We start from the raw sequence: 13,164 nt of genomic DNA, 5'->3' as shown, positions 1-13,164 counted from the left end.
AACAACCTTATTCTAAGGCAAGAAAGCAACTGCACAGTAGGGAAATGAGCAGGGTGTTAGGACTAGCAGGCCGTCCCTCATTACCTGCCTTTAAAGCACAAACAATTTCGCTGACGCGTTGTGTTACTCGATTGTTCCTTTCGGTACTGCCGCAAACGCGCTCCTTCCGTCGGTTTTCTTAAGTCATGTCGCACCAGGGAGGGGGGTGATTCCGCCCAGCGGCCGACTATTGTTACGTGCCCCCCACCCTCGATTCCAACCGTGCAGGGCGCGTGAGGCGACGCGCAAGCGCAATAACCGGCAAGAGGTGGAATGTGGTGACGTTGTGGGACCTCGAACGGTTGAACGGCGGTTCCTTTGTTGTCGGCGGCGGCGCAAGCGAAGGAGGAGTGCGAGCGATGAACGTGGATCGGATCGAGCTGTGTGAGAGCCTGCTAACCTGGGTGAGGGCGCCGTTTCATCCGCGGGGTTGGGGGAGGGGGGAGAACAAAGTGATCACCAGCGCGGTCATGGGGCTCGGTGTCCCCTGTCACCCCCTCCGACTGAGGACTGAGGGCTGAGGGCCGCGCCTTTGTCGCCGGTCTCTGTGGTTAATGACACCACCGCCATTGTACGGCGGAGCGGTGTTTGTCCCGGGAACGGGTCTGTCTGAGTGCCCGACATTCTGTAGACTTGGTAGCTGTCCGACTGACAGCGGTCTAGGCCTGAGTGTGGCAACCGGCTTCGCCGTCATAACTTGGGATGTGTCAGCTGATAGCGCGCATGTACAGTTTTCCGCTGCCGTTGTTTAACGCAGCTTCCCAATCCATTGTTCGTAGTCTCTCTTTTGTATTTTTTACTAAACTTATTCCCACGCCTTCGCTGTAGCATATCACTTTCTCTTACACCTTGATTTTTTCATGCATCGGAATATACAATACCAAAACTGATAATTCGCTCCAACTTTCAGTGTTGATGTTTTACTTCATCTGAGCCTCTTTCACTACATTTCTTTTCCTTTCATACACTGCAGCATTTTATCATCACCTAAAGGACAAGTTGGGATTGACAATAAATACATTGGTAGTGAATTTTTAAAATTTCTTTCCTGTTTTTCTTTTGAAAGCTTTTAAGTTTCATCTTAACACTGGGTGGTTTTAAATACTCACTTTCAATTATTGCTATGCTCAGTAAGAAAAAGTTACTTACTTTTTCGCAAACATGCAACATTATCCACACTTATACCTCTAGGTGAACCATTAATTGTTTTAAAATAATCTCTTTAGCTATTTCCTTTTTTTATAGATATAAAAAAGCCAACCTGTGAAATATTTATTATGGCTGCCAGCTCTCAAATTTTCACCCATCCTTAATTCTTTGTAATTTTTCTATTTCTGTCTTTCCTATAGTATAATGATCTGAAGTCTATACAATACTCTGTATGAATTGACCATATCCTAAAAAATTAATAAGTAATCATGTTTTTTTTTAATTTGTGGGATTTTGTTCTTGCTGGCATGACCAGCTTTTATTGTCTTTGAGAAGCTGGTGATGCACTGCCAGTTGGAACCACAACAGTGTACTGGTGAAGTTCTGTCACTGAACTCTTTGAGTTGGGAAGTCTGAGAAATTGATATGTTTCCAAGTCAAGATGGGAGGTGCTGGCATTCTCTTGTGCTCGATCCCTTGTTCTTATAGGCATAAGGATGTGGATTTCACCAGAAGGAAATGTATTGAACATTTAATGTGATTTTTTTTTTTAAAAAGGTGTTGATCAAGGGCCCTACTTTAATTGGGCATTATAGATTTTGTTGGATGTTTCTGGTCTGAACTCTTCCTAGGGTTTTGTTACAGTGCTATTTGTGGCATGCAGAGAGTGAGAACACTTTCTGCAGAATATCCATCCTTTAACCAGTTTCTGATCAATCATGACCTTCAAGATGTAAATGATATGGGATCTACTGACAGTAAGGCTGGAGAATGCCAAGAGGATGCTTTCTCTGGTTAGAGATGATTACCACCTGGCTCTTGGCAGAATTGTTACAAAGTACTTATCAATCTAGCTATTGAAATTTGTTCAGGTCCAATGATTTGCAATATATTTCATATTATCCAGAAATAAGCTCTAATACAATTTTAACCTTTTTTAATACTTCTCTAAACTGCAATGCTTTTTAATTTTTTTTCTAATCATTTCAGTCAATATTTTTGCTTGTCAGAATTTTTTCACTTTCCTTCTCATTTGAACCCTATGCTTGTTTGCCTACATTAACTCTGATTAAGCATTCATTCACTTTTAAGATTCTCATATTTGTTTTCAAATTTCTTCATGACCTAGGCCTTTTACAGCAATAATATGCATTTCAAACTACCTGTGCTCTTGTAATTTAAGATTCTTTAATCCCTTTAATGATTCAACTTTTGTTGATAAATCAACAAACCATCTAAAGAACAACTATAAAATGTACATTTTCATTTTCCTCTTAATCAAATGAAATACCCCATAGTATTATTATCTACTAATTTTGATACTGAATCATGTACAGCAATATTGGGATGGGAAGGCAAAAGCATGATTAAAGAGATAGGCCTTATGGAGGGCTTTAAAATACAAGATAGAGAACATCAGGAAGTTGAAAAACATCCCAAATATTCAGCAATGCAAACTGGAGATGCATAAAGGGTCAAAACTGGAGGATTGTAGCAATATGTAGATTGTAGACTTAAAGTATGAGGCGGAAAGATTTGGAGGGTCATGAGAAATTTTAGATCACCATCAGTGTGAACATACTAAACATAAGGGATAAAAGCAGAAGAAATAATTTGGCCCCATACCACTTTCCACTAACTTAATATATCTTGATTCCCTTAATATCTGAAAATATATTGATCTCAGCTGTGAATTTGCAGAATGATTGAGTATCTGCAGTGCTTTTGTGATGAATTTCAACTATTTATGATCTCCTGAGTGCAGACATTTATTGTCATTGTGTTCCTAAATGGCTTGCTCCTTATTTTGTGATTTCCCCAACAAAAAGAAACATCATCTCCCTGTCTACTTGTGATCAACCTTCATTGCACTCTCTATATTGCAAGTTCTTCGTACCTGGGTATATGACCAGACCTGTTTAAAATACAATGGATTCCGGATAATTGGTACACATGGGGACCAGTACATTTTACCCAATGAAGTGATTGCCCTAGTTTGCCGAATTTTCATGGAAATAGTTAAAAGATATAAATAAGACAAACTACCTTTTAATTGAGTAACAACGTATCTATTTAAATGAAACACAGAACAAATTAGAACACCACCAATACCTCTGCTTAGTCCCTAATAATTATCAGTGGAGGAATTCATAGTGTACACTGTCAGTACTATAAAACTGTGTATTAGTTCCTAATATTTATCGACAGAGCGATTCATCTGTTGTGTTCTTTTGGTTGTAAATGAACAAAATCAGCCTAGCCTAGTGAAGATAATGGACTGCCTTCATACAATGCTTTAGACTGTTGCATCCTCCAAATCTTAATTTTCATTGTAACATTCAAGAGGATTGTTAACATCTTCAAATTCATCGTAATTCCTAACTTGTTGAAGTAGTAAAATTATTTCATTTTCACTCCTGGCCATTTCTAGCATCTCCAAGCCTGAATTCTTGAAGCTGTGGTGAGCAAAACAGTTCAGAATTGTCTTGCTACTTATTTCTCGCCAACTATCAGTGACAAAAATCACTGCTTTTTGAACACAAAAACATGCAATTGGCACTATTTAAAAAAAAATGATCACTCTAAGCACAATGTAGTGTCTAACAGTCATGCAAGTGCATGCAACTGATGTTAGTCAGAAACTGTTTGGCAACAGTCCCCTGTCCCAATTAAGCAGCATAGTGTCCCAAATAAACAAAGGGAATCTTGGCTATTTTCTTGATTCAGTTTTTATTTCATAGTTGTCCCCAATAAACAGCTGGCCCAATTAACTGGAATCCACTGTATTCCAAATGTGGTGTCACCCAATAGCAACAATGATGCTACTCTTGTACCAGATCCTCTTGCAATTAAGGCCATTTCATAGCCTTCTTAATTGCTTGCTGAAGTTGCAGCTCATTTGGGGTTGGTGTGTGGGTTTGTGGAGGAAGAGTGTTGGGGAGAGAAGGCAGACAAAAACACCCAAGTTTCCTGCAGCCTTGCAGCAGCCGGCAAATACAATTTTGTCCACTTTCCCAGACTTCCAAATCTTTGTTCTTTTGTATGAGTGTCCATAAATCAAGCATTTATTAGTTGGAGATGATCTATAATTTCTTGTGTGGTGCCTTATCAAAGGCAATCAGAAAGTCCAAATACACCACATAACTGCACTGATCTCAGCTGGCATCAGAATCAAGTTTAGTATCTCTAGCATATGTTGTGAAATTTGGTATTTTGTGGCAATAGTACAGTGCGTTACATTAAAAGAAAACTATAAATTACAATAATGTATATATATTTTGAAAGAGGGCATGTCCTGGGTAATAGGTGTCCATAATGGCTGAGTTCACAACTTTCTACAGCTTTTGCCAAGCCTTTGCAGTGGTCTGTGCATACAATATGGTGATGCAACAAGTTGGAATGCTCTCCATGATACAGGTGTAGAAATTTGCTAGAGTCTTTGGTGACATTCCAAATCTCCTCAAACTTGTAATGAAATATAGCTGTTGCTGTGGTTTCATTGTAAATGCATCAAAATTTTGGGCCCAGGATAGTGCTTCAGAGATGTTGACACCCAGGAACTTGGTACTGCATATGCTTTACACTGCTGATCCCTTGATGAGAACTGTTGTGTTCCCTTGACCTCCCCTTTCAGAAGTCCACGGTCAGTTTCTTAGTCTTACTGATGTTGAGCTAATTACTGGTCTGCTAATTAGCAGATTTGTCAAACATAAATCCATGTTGACTCTGTCCAATCCTATAATTTCCAAGTAACCTTACAACTTCTTTACCAACTATTTCCAACTTCTCCTTCTCAGGATAACTGGTTTGTAGTTCTCTTCACTCTCTACTTTTGAATTTGGGAATTATTCTAGAATCTGTGGAAATTTGGAAGATGGCCATGAGTGCATCTACAACCTATAGTGTTTTCTCAGCCTTAAGATGCATGCTATCAAGTCTGGTGACTTGTCATTTTCCAGGTCTGATAATTTCTCCAATACCAGTGTTTTTCTCTTGGTAATTTCTTAGAATTCTATATTTACTCATGACCTGTAATCCTTCACCATTTCTGGAAGGTTTTTAGTATCTTCCATGCAGACAGACACACTTTCATTTGTCTGACATTTCTTTATTGTTCCAAATAATTTCTTCTTCGCACATCTGTAAAGTAACTAAATTATCTTCAGTTATTTTCATTTTCCCTTTCTACCATTCTATGGAAGCTTTCACAATGTGCTTTTTGTTTCTTGCTAATCTGTTCTCCTATTCTACTTACCTCCAAATATCCAGACCTGCCTCTCGGTTTTTTTGCACTACCTTACTTTCCATTTTTTTATTTTCTATTTATGATTTATAATTTAAATGTTTAATTTTTACTATTTTACTAATTTTTACTATTTTTAATACTTTTAATATTTAATATTTGTAATCCAGGGAGTGGGAAGCGCAGAATCAGATACCACTGTGATGCTTGTACGTTCTAGTACCAATTGTTTGGCGACAATAAAGTATAAAGTACTTTCTCCTCCATATGAATGCCAAGTCTTTCCTTTTTTTTGAAATCCCCCAAAAATTCACATCCTCAGCTGTCTGCTATTTTTTTGGCAATGTGTTAAGTCATTTCCTTAAACCTAATAATTATCTTTAACATCTCTTGTTTGGATCAGACTTCCTTTCTTGCCTTAAAGGGATATACAGCGCACGAGTATTTTACATACTTTTAAAATGTTAGCAAATGCAGCTCCTTAGAGACCATGTTAGGAAACTGGAGTTGTGGCTTGATGACCTTTGCCTTGTTAGGGAGAGTGGTGGAGGTGATAAAAAGGAGCTACAGGGAGGTAGTCACCCCTAGGCTTGAGGAGACAGACAAATGGGTGACTGTCAAGAGAGGGAAGGGGAAACATCAGATAGTGAAGAGCACCCCTGTGGCTGTCCCCCTCAACAATAAGTACTCCATTTTGAGTACTGTTGGGGGGAATAGCCTACCTGGGGGAAGCAGCAGTGGCCATGCATTTGGCACTGAGTCTGGCCCTGTGTGGCTCAGATGGGTAGGGAATTGAAGAGGATGGCAACAGTAATAGGGGACTCTATAGTTAGGGGGACACATAGGTGATTCTGTGGACATGAAAAAGAAACACAGGTGGTAGTTTGCCTCCCAGGTGCCAGGGTCCGCGATGTTTCTGAATGCCTCCACAATATCCTGAAAAGGGAGGGTGAGCAGACAGTAGTCGTGGTACATATTGGTACCAACAATATAGGTAGAAAAAAGGAGGAGGTCCTGAAAACAGAATACAGGGAGTTAGGATGGAAGTTGAGAAACAGGACTTTGAGGTAGTAATTTCAGGATTGCTGTCTGTGCCATGCGACAGTGAGGATAGGAATAGAATGGTAGCAGATAAATGTGTGGCTGAAGAATTGGAGCAGGGAGCAGCAGTTCAGATTTCTGGATAACTGGGACCTCTTTTGGGGCAGGTGGGACCTGTACAAAAGGGAGGGGTTTCACTTGAATCTGAGGGGGACCAATATTCTTGTGGGCAGGTTTATTAGAGCTGTTGGGAATGGTTTGAACTAATATGGCGGGGGGCTGGGGTGGGGAGTGGAACCAGTATGACAGAGCTGAGGATGAGCCAGCAGGTTTACAAGTAGATGATGGGTATACTTTATACTTTATTGTCGCCAAACAATTGATACTAGAACGTACAATCATCACAGCGATATTTGATTCAGCGCTTCCCGCTCCCTGGATTACAAATAACATGAATGTAAGGAAGGACAAGCCAATGATTGGGTACGAATGCAGACAGAGCAGAGTGAAATTGTACTACGGAGGCAAAATTCAAAAAGGGGAAGAATGCAGGACTGAAGGAACTGTATTTAAGTACATATAGTATTCAGAATAAGGCGGACGACCTTGTGATGCGGTTAGAGATTGGTCGGTATGATATTGTGGGCGTCACTGAGTCATGGCTGAAAGAAAGACGTAATTGGGAGCTTAATATCAAAGTATATACTTTGTATTGAAAGGACAGGCAGGAAGGCATAGGCCGTGGTGTGGCTGTATTGGTTTAAGGGTTGGAATCACATCTTCAAGAAGAGGTGACATAGGGTCAGAGAATGTTGAATCTTTGGGGCTGGAGTTAAGAAATTGCAAGAGTAAAACAACTATTATGGGAATCTATACCTCCAAATAGTAGCCAAGATGTGGGGTTGAGATTGCAAAGGGAACTGGAAAGGGCATGCAGTAAGGCTAATGTTGTAATTGTAATGGGGGACTTCAATATGCAAGGGGATTGGGAAAATCGGGTTGGTGCCAGATCACAAGAGAAGGAATTTGTTGAATGCCTATGAGATGGCTTTTAAGAGCAGCTTGTGCTTGAGTCTACTCGGTGAAAGGCTATCTTAGATTGGGTATTGTGTAATAATCCAGATTTTATTAGGGAGCTTAATATAAAGGATCCCTCAGGAGGTAGTGATCATAATCTGATAGAATTCATACTGCAATTTGAGATGGAGAAGCACAAGTCAGATGTATCAGTAACACAGTGGAATAAAGGGAATTACAGAGGCATGAGAGAGGAGTTTGCTCAGGTGGATTGGAGGGGGACATGGTGGGGATGATGGCAGGACAGAGGTGGCTGAAGTTTATAGGAATAGATCACAAGGTACAGGATAGATATGTTCCATAGGAGAAGTAGTTCTCATATGGTAGGGGTAGACATCTGTGTATGGCAAGGGAAGTTAAGGACTGCATAAAAGCCAAGGAAAGGGCATATAAGGTAGCAAAAGTGAGTGGGAGGTTGTATGATTGGGAAGCTTTTAAAATCCAACAAAAGGCAACTGAAAAAGCTATAAGAAGGGAAAAGATGAAATATGAGGGAGTTGTTTAGAGTAACGGAGATGGGAGTTGATATTAAACCACTGGAAATGATGCTGGTGAAGTAGTAATAAACAGATGAACTTAATGGGTACTTTGCATCTGCCTTCACTGTGGAAGACACTGGCAGTGTGCTAGAGGTCCGCGAGTGTCAGGGAGCGGGAGTGAGAGCCATTGCTATTACAAAGGAAAAAGTGTTAGGCAAACTGAAAGGTCTTAAGGTGGATGTCACCTGGGCCAAATGGACTAAATCCCAGAGTTCTGAAAGAAGTTGCTGAAGAGATAGCAGATGTATTGGTTATGATCTTTCAAGAATCATTTGATTCTGGCATGCTTCCGAGGACTGGAAAATTGCAAATCTCACTTCACTCTTTAAGAGGGGAGGAATGCAAAAGAAAGGAAATTATAGACCAGTTAGCCTAACCTTAGTAGTTGAGAAAGTGTTGGAGTCCATTATTAAGGATGAGGTTTAGGGGGTACTTGGAGACTAATAAAATAAGTTAAAATTAGCATAGTTTCTGTAAAGGGAAATCTTGTCTGACAAATCTGTTAGAGTTCTTCAAGTAAGTAACAAGCAGGGTGGACACAGGAGAAGTAGTGGATGTCATTTAGTTGGATTTCAGAAGGCATTTGATAAGATGCCACATATGAGGCTGCTTAACAAGATAAAATCCCATGGCATTACAGGAAAGATACTGGCATGGATAGCGGAATGGCTGACAGGCAGGAGGCAGCTAGTTGGAATATAGGGGGCCTTTTCTGGTTGGCTGCCATTGACAAGTGGTGTTCCTCGGGTCAGTATTAGGACAGCTGCTGTTCACATTGTTTGTCATTGGTTTGGATAATGGAATTGATGGCTTTGTGGCAAAGTTTGTGGATGATACGAAGAAAGGTGGAGGAGGAGGTAATGCTGAAAAAGCAATGCAATTGCAGAAGGACTTAGATAAGTTGGAAGAATGGGTAAAAAAAGTGGCAGATGGAATACAGTGTTGGGAAGTGTATGATAATGCATTTTGGTAAAAGGAATAAAAGTGCAGACTATTATCTAAATTGGGAGAAAATTCAAACATCAGAGGTGCAAAGGAACGTAGGAGTCCTCGTGCAGGACTCCCAGAGGGTTAACTTACAGGTTCTGTCTGTGGTAAAAAAGGCAAATGCAATGTTGCCATTCATTTCAAGGAGAATAAAACAAGGAGATAATGCTGAGGCTTTATAAGACACCGGTGAGGCCGCACTTGGAGTATCACCAACAGCTTTGGGCCCCATATCTCAGGATGTATTGTGGTTGAGAGCGTCCAGTGGAGGTTCGTGGGGATGATTCCGGGAATTAACATGTGAGGAGCATTTGGCAGTTTTGGGCCTGTATTCACTGGAATTTAGAAGAATGCAGGGAGATCTCATTGAAACCTATTGAATGTTCAAAGGACTTGACAGGGTGGATATGGAGAGGACGTTTCCTATGATGAACCAGAACCAGAACTAGTGGGCACAGTCTCAAAATTGAGGGGTGACCCTTTAGAACAGAGGTAAGGAGGAATTTTCTGTCACAGCCTGAGGTGTAGGCCAAGACCGTGGGTATATTTAAAGTGAAAATTAATAGGTTTCCTGATTGTTCAGGGTATCAAAGGCTATGGCGAGAAGGCAGGTGTATGGGGTTGAGTGGGATCCAGGATCAGCTATGATATAATGGAGCAGACTCGATGGCCCAATTCTGCTCCTATGTCTTATGGTCTTATGGTCTTATTGTCTTAGAAAATTATTCTAATAACTCCATCAAATTTACTCCTTGCTGTTCATAAACACAAAATATTCTGCAGATGCTGGGGTCAAAGCAGCACTCACAACAAGCTGGAGGAACTCAGCAGGTCAGGCAGCATCCATGGAAACGATCGGTCAATGTTTCCACGGATGCTGCCCGACCTGCTGAATTCCTCCAGCTTGTTGTGAGTGTTACTCCTTACTGTTTCTTGGTTCCTCCCAAATTAATTCTAGTTCTTTAATTTCTGAGCAGTGCTTATTCCCCTTTATTACCTTTATCCAATTCTTTAAAATTAGGCCAATTCAATTTCATTTTCATTTTGAATTCCACATCCCATTCCCATTCTGACATGGCTATCCACGGCCTCCTCTGTTGTAAAGATGAAGCCACACTCAGGTTGGAGGAACAACACCTTATATTCTGTCTGGGTAGCCTCCAACCTGATGGCATGAGCATCGACTTTTCTAACTTCCGCTAAAGCCCCACCTCCCCCTCGTACCCCATCCGTTATTTATTTTTATACACACATTCTTTCTCTCACTCTCCTTTTTCTCCCTCTGTCCTTCTGACTATACCCCTTGCTCATCTTCTGGGTCCCCCCCTCCCCCCCGTCTTTCTCCCTGGGCCTCCTGTCCCATGATCCTCTCATATCCCCTTTGCCAATTACCTGTCCAGCTCTTAGCTCCATCCCTCCCCCCCCGTCTTCTCCTATCGTTTTGGATCTCCCCCTCCTCCTCCCACTTTCAAATCTTTTACTAACTCTTCCTTCAGTTAGTCCTGACGAAGGGTCTCGACCTGAAATGTCGATTGTACCTCTTCCTAGAGATGCTGCCTGGCCTGCTGCATTCACCAGCAACTTTGATGTGTGTTGCTTGAATTTCCAGCATCTGCAGAATTCCTGTTGTTAAAAGATTTTCTGGACTACTTTATTCATAATATAGTCACTTTGCATACTCTTTAATTGGCTACGAGATTAAACCCATTCATTTCTATAACTGCCATTTACCTTATTTGTATACATACCTGCTTTAGGACATGGGCAAGGTTGTTTTTAACCAAGTTTGGGAAAGATGAAGATCTTAACAGTCAAGTCTGCATCTGAACCATGGGTAGACCAGCCCTGCATCAAGTTATTTGCTGCTGAAACCTATATTAATACCTATTATACTTTGAACTTCAACTATTTTGTTGCATTCAGAAGCTTATCAACCTCAATTCTATTTTCTGAATATAAGATCAGTTCTTTGACTTATACCTGACACTATTCACCCTCACTCTTGTGACAACTGACTTAGTTTTGGATTCTGACTAAGAAATACTTTGGTTTTAAAATTGTGATTTTTTTTTTGTTCACAAATTCATCCTGAGTTTTGCCCCTTCCTCTCCTTCTGTGCCTCCTCTGGCCAAATTATATTTCATAAAACGCAAACACAAGGAATTCTGCAGATGCTGGAAATTCAAGCAACACAAATCAAAGTTGCTGGTGAACGCAGCAGGCTAGGCAGCATCTCTAGGAAGAGGTACAGCCGACGTTTCAGGCCGAGACCCTTCGTCAGGATGAACTGAAAAAAGAGCTAGTAAGAGATTTGAAAGTGGGAGGGGGAGGGGGAGATCCAAAATGGGTAGGAGAAGACAGGAGGGGGACGGGGAGACAATCTCCCAGTCTGCGTTGGGTTTCGCCAATATATAGAAGGCCACATCGGGAGCACCAGACCCAGTATATCACCCCAGCCGACTCACAGGTGAAGTGTTGCCTCACTTGGAAGGACTGTCTGGGGCCCTGAATGGTGGTAAGGGAGAAAGTGTAAGGGCATGTGTAGCACTTGTTCCGCTTACTAGGTCTTTATGTGCTGCTATTGTGATTCCCGTCTCCCCTTCCCCCACCACCACTCTACAACTCCGTCTCCCTCAGATCCCACCGTCAGCTCCTGGGCCTTCAGAGGCTCCATCTTCCTCTCACCCCAACCCTCCCCTCTCCACTGACAGCCCCAGCCTCCCCCCTCCCCCCCTCTGATCCCAGCTGTCATCTGTGCTGGGTCTTTACCATCCCCTCTGACCTTCAACTCTCTGAGGCAGAACGCTCTGTCCTCAGTAAGGGCCTCACCTTTGTCCCCCTTCGCCCACACCTCAGCGAGTTTCGCGTTCGCCATGACGCAGAACTCTTCTTCTGCCGACTCCATCTCCGAGCCTACTTCGGCAAGGACTCTTCCACTCCCACTGATGACCCCTTCTCCCGTCTTCAACCCTCCTCCTCTTCATGAACACCCCGCTCTGGTCTTCTGCCTGCTCTGGATCTCTTTATTGCTAACTGCCGACGGGACATCAACCGTCTCGACTTCACCAACCTTGTTCCCATTCCAACCTCACTCCTTCTGAACGCTCTGCTCTCCACTCCCTCCGCACTAATCCTAACCTTACTAAAAACCTGCCAATAAGGGGGGTACTGTTGTAGTCTGGCATACTGACCTCTACCTTGCCGAGGCACAGCGACTCATGGATACCTGCGCTTATTTACCCCTCGATCGTGACCCCACTAAGGAGCACCAGGCCATTGTCTCCCACACCATCACCGACTTTATCCGCTCAGGGGATCTCCCATCCACTGTCACCAACCTTGTAGTTCCCACACCCTGCACTTTCCGTTTCTACTTCCTACCCAAGATCCACAAACCTGCCTGTTCTGGCCGACCTATTGTCTCAGCTTGCTCCAGCCCCACCGAACTCATTTCTGCATACCTCGACACAGTTTTATCCCCCCTTGTTCAATCCCTTCCTACCTATGTCCGTGACACTTCTCACGCTCTTAAACTTTTCAATGATTTTAAGTTCCCTGGCCCCCACCGCTTTATTTTCACCATGGATGTCCAGTCCCTATATACTTCCATCCCCCATCAGGAAGGTCTCAAACCTCTCTGCTTCTTTTTGAATTCCAGACCTAACCAGTTCCCCTCTAACACCACTCTGCTCCGTCTAGCGGAATTAGTCCTTACTCTTAATAATTTCTCCTTTGGCTCCCTCCACTTCCCCCAAACTAAAGGTGTAGCTATGGGCACCTGTATGGGTCCTAGCTATGCTTGCCTTTTTGTTGACTTTGTGGAACAATCTATGTTCCAAACCTATTCTGGTATCTGTCCCCCACTTTTCCTTCGCTACATCGACGACTGCATTGGCCCTGCTTCCTGCACGCATGCTGAGCTTGTTGACTTCATTAACTTTGCCTCCAACTTTCACCCTGCCTTCAAGTTTACCTGGTCCATTTGGGACACCTCCCTCCCCTTTCTAGATCTTTCTGTCTCTATCTCTGGAGACAGCTTATCTACTGATGTCTACTATACACTTACTGACTCTCACAGCTACCTGGACT

The 13,164-nt window shown here is 42.4% G+C and overlaps 2 protein-coding genes across 9 annotated transcripts in view; one reads left to right on the top strand and one right to left on the bottom strand.

The window, feature by feature from the left end:
* Positions 1 to 697, bottom strand: part of rnf170 (ring finger protein 170) — a 45,830-nt gene extending 45,133 nt beyond the window's left edge. Inside the window, exon 1 of one of the 2 annotated variants that reach the window (XM_072256313.1) lies at positions 85 to 697. The gene's annotated coding sequence lies outside the window, so the exon portion shown is untranslated. The remainder of the gene's footprint in view (positions 1 to 84) is intronic. The other variant, XM_072256314.1, reaches the window with a different exon arrangement.
* LOC140196685 (protein Hook homolog 3) overlaps positions 272 to 13,164 on the top strand; it is a 103,584-nt gene continuing 90,691 nt past the window's right edge. For all 7 annotated transcript variants that reach the window (XM_072256309.1, XM_072256307.1, XM_072256306.1 and 4 more), the window contains exon 1: positions 272 to 443. In XM_072256309.1, the coding sequence (XP_072112410.1) occupies positions 399 to 443 (45 nt within the window). In that variant the 5' untranslated portion in view covers positions 272 to 398. The remainder of the gene's footprint in view (positions 444 to 13,164) is intronic.

The sequence above is a fragment of the Mobula birostris genome, chromosome 4, assembly GCF_030028105.1.
Source record: "Mobula birostris isolate sMobBir1 chromosome 4, sMobBir1.hap1, whole genome shotgun sequence".
Taxonomy (NCBI): Eukaryota; Metazoa; Chordata; class Chondrichthyes; order Myliobatiformes; family Myliobatidae; genus Mobula; species Mobula birostris.
This window is presented reverse-complemented; position numbering and strand designations above follow the sequence as displayed.